Source organism: Alligator mississippiensis, chromosome 5 (genome assembly GCF_030867095.1).
Source record: "Alligator mississippiensis isolate rAllMis1 chromosome 5, rAllMis1, whole genome shotgun sequence".
Classification (NCBI taxonomy): domain Eukaryota; kingdom Metazoa; phylum Chordata; order Crocodylia; family Alligatoridae; genus Alligator; species Alligator mississippiensis.
In genome coordinates, this window is record NC_081828.1 from 28,794,498 (window position 1) to 28,807,217 (window position 12,720).

Below are 12,720 nucleotides of genomic sequence, written 5' to 3' on the forward strand. Positions count from 1 at the left end.
TGCAGCTGTGAGCACAAGCTTGTGCTCAGCTAATAGCTACAGTTGTGAGGGTTAACAAGACTCTGCCCCATTCCATTTGCTGAGCAGACACAAGTAGCAGTCATCTTGGAAACTGCATGGCATATGTTGCATCTCCAGGAATGCTCCTTTTCCAGTGAAGAAAACAGCTTCACCACTTAAAACGTGCATCCCTACTTTGTATAGTTGATTGGGGAGTAAAAAGTGCATGTAGCATGTGAGAAAATTTGATATTAAGCAGGGATATCACAAATATGAAAAACTGAATTTACTGTACTAACCATACACCCCATTACCAGATAAGAATTAAGTCACCATTAAAATATGATTGCATATGGAAACTCAGCATTGCAGAGAAATGCCACAACAAATCAGTTCAACTGGGAAGCAATTTAGATTAAAAAACTTTTTTAAAGTTTTAAAAAATAGTAGCCTCGAGCAGAGGTTCCCAAACTCTGACAGACTGCACACCACCAAATTAAAACGATATAACGTTAAGTACCACTAGCAATTTTTTGTCAAATGAAGTACAGGTTTCCCCTCGGCTTTATGCTGTACATGCATTCCTGGAAAACGGTGCATAACTCAAATTCGCGTACAGGGAACCCACTTTCCAATGTAACAAATAGGGATACATTCCAAGACCTTGACTGTACTGACCCCCAGATCCATTTCTACCACTTTTACAAGACAATTTTGGTACTCACCAACAGCAGACAGTACTCACAAGCACAGGGCACTATCATAATGGGGATGGCAACTACAGAAACACGTGTCACAGACGAGTCAGGAGCACGAATCCACAAAGGAGATTATATTTTGGTGCACGTCACTCCCACAATGCACTGCACAAAGAAGCTGACTGCAGGCTTCCACCACACCAACCGCATAAGAGTGAATTTACTTTGCATATAATGAATTTTTGGTATAAAAAGGGTACTCGCATAAGAGCGAATACGCATATACAGAACCCAAATAAAGTGAGGAAACCTGTAATTATAATAAATCAGTTAACACGTACCACTGACAAGTTGTCTACACACCACTGGTGGTACCCGTGCCACAGACTGGGAACCGCTAGCCTAGAGTTAAGGCTTCTAAATTCATCTAAATAAGTGGACACTTAAAATTCTTTGAAGTATGACACTGGGATGTTAAAATAAAAGAAAATTATTTATCCAAGATTAATACACAAGCTAACATCTGTGTCATTCTTATGTGTGTGCAAATATTTATAAGAGACAGACATTTAAAAGGAAAAAAGGCCCACTGTGAAATAAATAGTTGGATTTTCAAAAAAATCAGAAAATTCCCAAACTGTTCACCTATTTAAACACTAAGTATATAGAGCCCAAAAGTTAGCTCATGATTTTGAAATCACTGTCTAACAGAAAAGTAAATTCTGTAAAAAATGGATTTAATGATATAAGAATACAGATAATAGGTCGACTGACCCCACCCCTTTTGTCAAAACACATCTTTCAGGAACAATCCCGTATTTCCCCCTCTTCCAGAGAGGAGAGGGATGAACTATCACTGTCCGAGCCTTCACTGGAGTCACTGGCATCTGAGGGTACAAAAACAGACAGGCAATTAGTTACTGCAGATTTGTTCATTTCTTACTTGTTTACTCATGTACTCATGGCACAAGAGTGCTTAAGAAAGATAAAAGTCTTGAAAGACTACATTTTGTTGTCCTCTACTAGATATTAGGAGAACTATTATTTTATAAGTGAGATTATGCCGACAAACTGCTGGCCCTGACAGGGATCTCACTGTTGCAAGATGAAACAAAATAGAGTTCATGGATTTCCTTAGTCTTTGCTGCTCTTTGTCAAGCAGTTATACTGAATGTGTGTCCCTTATAACTACTCTCCACCCACTGAGAAGTTTAAATTGTTCCTTCCTTTAATTTGTTTTGGAATATTATTTTCTTGGCTACTACAAATTTGTATTCCAAATGTAATGCATTAGCATCATTTGCAGTTTTATCAGTGTCTTAAGCCAAGGAACTGTCGAGAAATTTTGTTGGATAGTTTTAAGTTGGAAAATTAAAGGTAACATTTATGAGAGTCGCATTTAAAAACCCAAGCTTGGTTTAGGCTGAATAATCCCAAGAGCCAAACAAGATGAGGCTATGGGCTGAGAATACCCAGTGTTGTAGGAGAAACCCACAATGTTCTAGCGACATCACATTATTCAGCATTCATTTCCCACACTGGTATTCCCCCTTTCCCAGTTCTTCTGCCTCAGCAAACACTGACCGCTCCCACTCTAAGATGAGGTCACCAGATGCCAGCACTCTGTGGCACCAGCACATAAGCAATATAAAAATAAACTACTGCAAAATAAGGCTGCGATGCAAATCCCCCTCTGATTGGTATTTTCGATGTTTGACCTTTTGATGAATTCAAATAGTTTTCTGGGCATTTGATATTAGCTGATCTTTAATAAAAGAAATACTACAAAGACAGAGCTAATGGAGTATCATTGCTATCTTATGTCCTATAGTTGGCAGGCATAGATAATACATGAAACAGAGTGCACCTGTACAGTTTCAATGGAATTTGGTCAAGAAAATAAAAGCATTTCACCCAGAAACATCAGAGGTCACATTTTGTCCACATTAAATCTAGTGTATAATCAATTAACATTTATATGCTAGATATGTACTGAGTAATGCTCAAAGTGAGGGTTGTTTTTGCCCCTAAGTCTTGTTAAAACTTCTGTAATCCTTTACTAACTTCAGCCATGACTGACCCTGTATCCTGAAAGCAGAACACCTGAATTTCTTCTTTAAGCAAGTCAAGCATTACAACTTCACAGAAAATAGTTTGATAATCTGACTCACAAAGATACTGAACAGACAATGTTTAGGTAGTAAATTATTTTTGCTTTGTTATGGGAAGTCCTTTATAATACGAGTACTACGTACTGCTTTTACTCCATTACAAATAGTATACTGTAGATGGCCTGCTAGCAGGGCTATATTAAAGTTGCACAACACTTCCCAACACTTGTAAAAATTCAATCAGATGCACATAATTTTGCTAATATTTAAGTGTTTGGGTCTGATATTTTCAATGCTGGGTGTTTGCCTTAGGCTGAATAAATTTGGAAAATTTCAGCCAAAATACCCAAATCATTTCTCAGAACAGGAATATGAAAAAAAAAATTATGAATCAGAATTTCCAGAAATTCTGGAAAATTTTCCCTTGAAAAGCTCTGGCACCTTTCTGTTTTTGAAGCAGGGAAGGGTGACCTTTGTCAAAGCTCTGCCTTTTACTGACTCATAAAGATAAGTCCAAATTTAGCTCCATTAAAAACTTTGGGGGAAAAAAAAATCCCAATTTGCTTATTTTCAGTAGAAACTTACACTTTGCAAACTAAATCCCTAAAACATTCCACCTGTAGTGCACATGTTCCAGCCTTGGGCTACGTAGGACTTTCCCTGCAATAACTGAAGTGCCAGTTCTGGGCTCCTAAAACAAAAGCAAGGATATCGATGCCTGTATCTCAATAATCCACTTGCTGGGCCCAGGCATTTTTAAGGAGTAAGATGCCACAGATTTGAATATAGGGAACAAGGGCTGCATCAAGGTACAGGAGAGTAGATTGGGATGAGGACCCCAGTGGGAGGAGAAGGATGTGACTGGAAGTCTGAAGGAATGAGACTAGGACCTGCTGGGCATGGAGAGTGGGACTTAAAGGAACCTGAAAAGCGGTAACTGCGTTCGTGAAGACGGGAAAGAAACAAGATGAGGTCTTGTCTGTACTGGGGTGTTTACTGAAAGAAGACAAGCAGACAGCTGCCAGGGCATGTGTACAATGAAGGCAGCCTCTACTGGATCTGCATGACTCCATGGCAGGAGTAGGACCAGCAGATGCAGTACCTGGTAAAAAAAGATTTTGTTAATTTCAAAGTTACAACTGCCTTCAGCTACAAAAAAAGTAGAGGAAATGAAGTCATTTACTTTATCCATTCTTTGGAAAAATGCAAGATCTTATATTTATTATGAGGCACAATTGTGTACTGAGCTTTCCTTTCCTTTTTTGCATCTGTGACAAGGTATTTACCAGAATTCACAGATTCATTGGAATTTGAGAAAGGCTGTGCCATGAGCGCTTCTGCTATGGCCTTGAATTTGCGACTTCTGAGCTGTCAACTAGGACTGTGTGAAGCTTCAGTTGCTGATTTGATTCGGTGGAGATTCGGCCCAATTTGACAGCCGAATCTCTGAAGCCGAATCGACTAGGAGACCCATTAATCTCTCCCAACTGAAATCAGAAGCTTCTGAATTGAATTGGAGAGACTTGATGATTCGGACATAGACACAACTTTATATGTTTTTTCTATATACCTCAAGGTACCAGGTGGCTTGTGAATGCGTCCCACAGGAGCGTGGGCGGGGGCGGTCCCCTAGTGCGAGCGGCGGCAGACCCAGAAGTGGACCCGAAGGACTTCCAGTTCACTTCTGGGTCCTCTGTGGAGTGGCGACTGGTGTCTCCTGGGTTTGAGGAGGCACCCAGGGTCTCCCCGCAGTCGATCGCCGAGCCAGGGGTGGGTGCGGGGGGGGGGAGGGGGGCGGTTTGCTGCTGAGCATGCAGGGGCCCCCACTGCTGTCCTGTGGGACATTCCATCTGCCCCACCATCTCAGCGTTCACAGGCCACACCTGGTACCTTGAGGTACATAGAAAAAACATTTAAAGCTGTGTCTATAGATGAATTGCTTATTCTCCGAATCAGAATCGAAGCTTCATATTCAGATTCAACTGAATTGCATCGGGACAGTGATCTGAATTCAACGAATTGAATCACTGTCCCCTGAATTGGGCCAAATCCGAATCCAATACAGTCTGCTTCGCACACCTCTATTGCCAACCATGCCTTAGCACCACCACCACCCCAGCCCCTGCATACTGAGCTAATACTGGACTAGCTCAAAGAGATCTGAATTCTGGTCACTGCAACTGGATGCTGTTTTCTCTCACTTCCTCAAGATGAAATACAAAGAAAAAGCAAAGTAGGATTTTGTGCCCCACTTCTTCATTATTTTTAACAGAAAAAACAAGCAGACAAACAAAAACCCAGCCCTTCTGCTTTTATATTCAGGTCCATCTTACTACTTTTCCCTGAAAGATTCCATGGACTAGTTTATTTGGGAACTAAAAGATCCAACATCAGAACAAGTGTTAGTATGTTTTTGTTAACACCTATTTAACTTAAACAGAATAGACAGTTGAGATAAAAAAGAATAAAAGATTAAAATGGTAAAGCTCTAACTCTCCCAACCCTTTCAATTAAGGGTCATAGATCACAATGTACATGTTTGACCTCTAAGAAATCCTTCAGTAAAAGCAAATCAAACTACACTTGACATCCTTAATATTAAGGTGAAAAGCACAAAAAAATGTTTAAAATTCCATATTTCAGATCTTCCTTGTATATTATTAGAAGGCTAAAAAGTAGCTAATGGATTTTTTTTCCCTTTTTTTGCAGGTCCCTTAAAAATATACACCATTATGTTACTAGGAATGGCAGGTATATAGTATCAACAATAAATTATGCTCCAAAGACTCACATTCTGAACATACCAGTTCCACTTGGGTATTATACAAAAATGGTATTATAGATATAAATATCCCAAGTTGATATATTCAGTAAATGTTTTACATTAAGATTATATTCTGGAAGATAGAAAGACAACATTTTATCATCCAAACTCTGAAACTCTGGGGAAGAGAATGAGAAAAACTAACATGCACATTGGAGATGGAGACCAGAAGTAACAGTTACAGGATATTGGGAGGGAAGATTTATTTTCCATTTCTAACATATAATCCCACAGTGGTATTTGGCAGTCTACTAACTTCCCAAGGATACTCTCTCTTAAGAGTTCAAAAACTTTTCAGTGAAAGGTTAAGCACAACTGAAAACGTTTGTTTTTTTTAAAACTGCGCTGAACGAAGTACACTCAAAAATAAAAGATGCAATTCCTGTGGTATTGGTAATATGAAAAGACAAATGTCTTTTGGTTAATGAAAACTGGGAGTGTATTACTGTTTTCTGTGTACATCTGGGAAGGCACAAATAATTACAAAAAATTAATATGGATAATTTAATATAATGATATATTTACATGTATAACATTTAACACAAAGAATCTAAAGTTTATTTCTATACATAGATGGACATGTCATCTCAAGCAAGGCTATTATGCATCTCTTTTCCTAGCTTGCTTTGTATGTTCAGTAGATTTCTACGTAATTATAAAAACAGTAGCACCTGGATGTCCTACGAAGTTAATTGTTTTAAACCATTTAAAAATGAATTCTAATACTTGGTTTTGAAAGTTAGACTCAAAAGAAAGCAGTCATAAATTCTGTAGCTTTTCTAATTTTACATTCCCCCCAACTGCACAGTCATATTTTAAAAATAGTATATCCTCACTTATTCCCTTTCAGAAAGAATCAGCTGAAAAATAATTCAGAGCTACATTTGTTCAGAAAAGTGAAACAGTTGCAAGTTACTGTATCACACTGAAGAACAGAGATGATAGTTTTGCATTAAATAAAGCTTGTAAATGAAAGGTGCGAAATACCAATAATTAAGTTACAATACTGTATCAAATTGAAGAGTAGAGATGCAGTAGTATTCTAATATTTTAAAAGTCTAAGTCTCTGTCTGTCTGTAATGCTTTATTCACGCTGACGGGATGATGGAAACAGCCAATGAGAGTGCCCCAAGCATGGGGGAGTGCTGGCATGATTCTGAAGCCGTGCCGAGGACCAGACAGAGTGTGGGACCGGACAGGGGGTGGGGGAGCTGAGGCCAGCAGCCCGCTCCCTCCCCCCACCCACTTCCTACAAGAGGCAGAACAGCAGCAGCATGGGGTGTTAGGTGGTGGCACTCCATCTAACCCCACCCCGTCCTCCCCCATCATTCTTGACAGGCAATTGGCTAGTAATGAAATAAAGCTTAAAAAGAGGAGGACTCTTACACAATATCAATAGTTACAACTTAGTAAAAAAGTTTCCATTTAGATAACTAAGGATGTACTGTAGGAGTATTATCAGTAAATGAATTTTCTTTTTAAACTAAAAAAGAAAAGTGGTTTTTTTTCCTATATCCCCTTCTTCCTCCTATCTACCAGGTGACTAGGGTTTAGGTAGCAACTCCTTTATTATGGTTTCCAGGGCCATTCAGGTCAAGCACAGCTCATGGCTGGAATGCATTATTAACAATAAGTCACCTAATGAGATGTGCAAAGGTAAAAATAGCATGATCTTTCACAATCACAACACTCATTTCCATCCCCCTTTAGTTATTATCCTTTGCTGTGTGGTATCTAATTACATTTTAAAGCTTCTTATGGTAGGGAGCTGGACTCTCAAATTTATGTGTCGCCACTAGCATGCATAAAAACAGCCACAAAGATTAAACATATTCATGGCTTTCTTAATGTGTAGCAGCTGATTATGTCACCTAATATAGGCCTTTAAGAGGGCCACTTTTTTTTTTTCTTAAACAAATCTCTGAAATAGAGGAAGGTCATTCTCTTGAATAAATTTTCTTGTTGTCTCAGAGAGTTATCAGCATTTCCTCCAGTTCCTGCTGGGAGGCAGCCAACACTGTCCCATGACCCATTCTATACTGTACTCTTACAACATGACAGCGGTGCTTCAAATTTTTGAAGTTTATTTAAAACCTCATTTGAACAGCTCATCAGGCAATAGTACGTTTAATGACCAATATGATATATTCAAACTAGGGCCACAAACAGGCATTTCTTTCTAGTGGTGGAAATTTTTCACCACTAGAAATGTTAGGGGGCTGGGGCACATGATTTATGAGGAGATGAGGGAACTGGGCTTATTTAGTCTGGAGCAGAGAAGACGGAGGGGATTTAAATGCAACCTTCAACTACCTGAAGGGTAGTTCCAAAGAGGATGGAGCTAAATCAGGGGTGTGCAATTATTTGGGCCTGTGAGCCACATAGGGAGTTTTGATGAACTGTTGTGGTCTAGGTCAGCAGCCTCCCCACCGCGTAGCATCTCACCAAAACTCCCTAAGGGGTCCTATCCTGTCCATGGAGACCCTGGGACAGCACAGGATTAGGTCCTAGGGCAGAGCCATGATCCACTCCCCACATGCCCTTGCTAGAACTGGCACCTGCTGCAGGAGCATAAGGGCACTGGATCATGACTCTGCTCTGGCCCCAGCCCTGCAGTGTCACCAGCCCGAGATCCCAGCCTCACCTGTCCTTCCCACTCCTTTACAGCGCACCCTGCCTGCCCGCAGCACTATCCCATCTGCCTGGCTGTGTGCCAAGCTTGCACGGGTCCCACCCCTGACTATGGGTGCAGGGCAGACAGGCCAGGGTGCTCAGGCAGTAGAGCCAGGGCTAGCAGCAGCAAGAAGGAGCTGCTGCCACCAGGGCTCCTGGGAAGTGAGTCTGGCCACTGTGCTACTCCAGACCTGCTGAGCAACTGAAAGTAGTGAGACTGGCGCCATGGCCCAGGTTGTTTTCTGTGCCTGGACTGGATGGGCCTGAGGGACTTGGCCACAGGCCAGACAAAATCCAAGTGGGCTGGATTTGGCCTGCAGGCTTTATTTTGCCCACCCCTGAGCTAGACTGTTCTCAGTGGTGGCAGATGTCAGAACAAGGAGCAGTGGTGTCAAGTTGTAGTAAGGGAAGTTTAGGTCAGATATTAGTAAGAACTTTCTCACTAGGAGGTTAGTAAAGCACTGGAACAAGTTACCCAGAGAGTTTGTGAAATCTCCATCCTTGGGAGGTTTTTAAGACCCGGCAAGACAAAGCCTTGGGTGGGATGATATAGTTGGGAATGGTCCCGGACTAGATGACCTCCAGAGGTCCCTTCCAACCCTAATTTTCTATGATTCTAAGTGGCAGTGGGCACTGACTGTGGTGGTGGGGGTGGGAGGGGACGTAGTAGGGGTCCATCTGGTACAGCTGCGGGGGAATGAATTCAAGGTCTCTCTCCAATAGCTGTATTCTATACACTAAAATTGATAACAAGTTTGTCATTTTCCATATATAGAATCTAATGGGGGGAGGGGGTCATCACAAATTTGAAGTCATCTTTGATTTGGGTAAAGATAGTACTTCCTACTGTAATTATTTACTAGCCATAGAGTGTAGCACATCTTGATTCATTGCTAATATTCTAAAAAACAGTTTAACAGATCAACTGTCAAACATACCTGTCAGTTTTCTATAACGTTTTAATATTACTCATCTTGATATTTGTCAACTGATTGCTACTGCAAGTTCAAAATGCATGTCCCTTCCCTAATGGCCTTCCTCATGTTCTCCCCACTTCGAGGCACCTCCAACCACCCTGGCCCAGAGTCAGGCAGCAGCCCTAGGCTGGTACCCTAATTAAGACTAGGCTTTTTTCCCCTCCCCATATTGAATGGTGAATAAACATTGTCTTGGATTCAACTAAATACAGTAAGTCTAACAATATTATTTATTTTACTGCTGTGGTTACATTACAGAAAATGTGCCAAATATCAGTAATCCTGGTAAGCACAAACAGAGTATGTATTCTATACTTTAAACCACCTGCCAATGGAGTTAAAGTAGAGCATTTTTAAAAGCCCATAACATTTTTCCCCACTGGCAATCCCTTACATTTGGAGATGAATACATATTGTACATGACTTGCATTAATAAAGGGTGTACTCTTAATCATTGTTTATTCAACTAAAATATCCAAGTACAGCATAACAGGAAATAAATGTATGCTTACCTTGGCCAAGAACCACCATGCCATTCCTGAATTTTTTCAAAACCACGAGTAACGTTGGGTACTCAATTATTACTTTGTCTTTCAAATTGTCTAGAAGGCTTTTACTGGTATCCAGCTGATTGTACCTTTAAGAAATTGAAAAGTTTACTTTAACTTTTATAGCACTTAGTGAGCAATAAGGTTTTTCCTTTTATTTTCCAGATATGAATAGAATGATAGGTTGTAATTTTTCAAGGAAAGATCTGATTTTCAACTGGAAGCAAAATTTAAATAATAAATCAATATTACTATTCATCTATATCAAAATTTACATTTTAAGACTTCCTATCATTTTATAATCTAAGAGTGTAGGAATGAGTGAGGTTAAAGTTCCTTTGAAGACAGGAACATTGTAAGAGTTCTTAGTAAACACCTTATTCCTCAAAACCACATTCTGAATGAAACATACAAAATTCAATACTCAACTTGTTTTTCTGAATCCATCACTGTTAGCACATGTTTAAAACTAGAGGTATCTGTAAGTTTTCATGTTTAAGGCTCTAATATTTAATGGTTTAATATCCATGTTCAATATTATCAGCATTGCTTTTGAATTGCCAATGGTTTATTAGACAGAAAGAATAAGGAGAACATGTTGGCTGACACTGCTAAAAAAACAAAATTATGCCAAAGGCATCTAGAGCAGCTATCTTACAGATCAAACCAGTTGGATATATGATGTAGACAATGTACAAACCCTATTATTGGAATCATATTAAGAAGGGGCACAAATCTTGCTGTTCATCCCTCTGCCAAAGCCTCTCTCCATAGTATCATCTGCCAACACAACTCCCAGTAAAAAAACTCCCCTTATTTGTGTGTTTAGCTGGGTCACATGGTTAGGATCAGCAGACCTTTTCCATATATGGAATCCTTTCCTCCCCCTTCAGGAAGGGCACATGCAAAGCCAGTGCAGGCATCTGCCTTATGTAGCACAAATTATGCCGTAATAATAAAAAAGGAAACTGAGCATATTCCCTACAATTACATCCTATTATTGCAATGTACTCAGCAGACTCTGTAAACAACAAAACCAAAAGGACAGAATAATTTCCTGAAGGTTTTTATAAGGCAAGCCTTGTTGTTATTACTTTATATAACTGCAGCATCTAATAGATGCTCAGATATTATTATGCCACAATCTGAGTAATGTGACTCCCTTTTTGCAGTCAGGATTATTAAATTACTAGTAAACTACTGTATCAGTTGAAAGGCAAATAAAGTTCAGATAGAGAATAAGTGCGTGCATTTCCCTTACTGCTATTTCCTTTATGATCCCTTACATGATGTGGAGTTATTCTTTGCAAATGACCCTACTGTAAGGGTGCTCAATTTAATGCAGCCTGTAGAGCCATAGGTATCTATCCAGCCAGCAGGGATCCCCACAGATCGGGAAATTTGGCAGCCGGGGAGTGATGGCAATCAATAAGGTCAAGCCCTCTTCCTCTTGTGAAGCCAGGTTGGGCCTGGGCCATGCCTTTTCCCCTTATAAGGCTAAGCCATGCCCTCCCACCCCACCCTGCAAGGCAAGGTGGGAGCTAGGCTGCCCCCTGATCCCCTCTACATAGCCGGATGGGTCCTGCCATGACTGCCCCATGCCAGTTTGGGAACACCAGACAAATCTGGCCCACGGACAGCATGGGTACTGCTACCTGGCCCACTGGCCAAAAAAGTTGATCACCACTGCCTGACTGCATGGATGAAAAATTACTGATAACCTTGGTTATTTACAGTAATTTGTTATTGAGAACAGCACATCACAGAAATCACAGATAAAAGAAAATTCTGCAGGTAAACAAAGATTTGAGTTTTCTGGGATTGGAGGAACCTTAATTTAAGCAATAGCTGTTTCTCTCTTACATTCAGCTTCAATCATCATGAAAATATTTGGTTTCATGTTTCTCTCAACCCAAAGTAATTATAACCTGTTCTTACTGAAACCCTTTAAATGGGTAACAGTATATTACATTTCTTATTGAATGAATGCATTCATAACTTGTGGATTAACACACATGAACAGAAACATATTTACTGCTTTATTTACAGTACTTAAAATACAGAGTATGGCAATACCTTTCCTTTGGCAAGGAGTACAACACATTCTTTTCTGGTTAAGCAAACATTTACCACCAAGAGGCTAAAGTAATTCACATGCCACAATACACTTTCCATTATCTCATGTTTTAGACAAAACATCTTTAGCGTCCAGCTTGGCCTAGCATAAAACATTTATACTTTTAATAATTTGCTATCATAAAATAGTTTAAGTGTTAGATCACCAAGTCAGGCTTTATCTTTTACTTAAAAAAAAAAAAAATATTGGTCGACAGACAGTGACAGTCACAGCAAATATCTAGAACTTTAGGGCACTTAAGCCTGAACTGTGAGTCTGTTTTTAAGAGAATACAGCGTAAGTATAATGATCAGGCTAAACATCAGAAGCACAGTATTTTTATTTTAACTCCTCCCTTGCTATTCTTCCTTCCCCTCCTCTCCAAAGAGCTTAGCCTTTTCAATCCTGCACCAAATATATCTATTTTGCCTATCAGTACATATGTGCCTCTTTACAGTACTACCCTCAAGTCTGCTCCACCATATAGGTCTGAAAGACTTCAAGATTAACCCACCACTAGTACAACATTTAAGTAAGTATTAGCAAATTGCCCGTTGAGCATGATGGGGGGTGGGCAGGTGGGGACAGAAGCCCACGTTGCCCCTCTCCCCATCTGGGGCCTGGGCCATTGCCCCCACTCCCCAGGTTGGGTCCAGCACCCCCCCCCAAGCTTTGGATTCCCCCTCCTCCCCATTGTTTTGGGTCCATTTCCCCCCATTCTCCCCCTTGGGTGTGGCCCCACGTGCCCTAGCCCTTCGAGGCCCACTGCTGCC

At 40.3% G+C, this 12,720-nt stretch overlaps 1 protein-coding gene across 1 annotated transcript in view; it reads right to left on the bottom strand.

Moving 5' to 3' along the window:
- Positions 1 to 1,418: 1,418 nt before the first annotated feature.
- Positions 1,419 to 12,720, bottom strand: part of ZNHIT6 (zinc finger HIT-type containing 6) — a 51,759-nt gene continuing 40,457 nt past the window's right edge. The window contains exons 9-10 of the mRNA XM_014594597.3: positions 9,796 to 9,920; positions 1,419 to 1,585 (exon numbers count right to left, since the gene is read on the bottom strand). Coding sequence (XP_014450083.3) covers positions 1,500 to 1,585; positions 9,796 to 9,920 — 211 coding nt within the window. The 3' untranslated portion in view covers positions 1,419 to 1,499. The remainder of the gene's footprint in view (positions 1,586 to 9,795; positions 9,921 to 12,720) is intronic.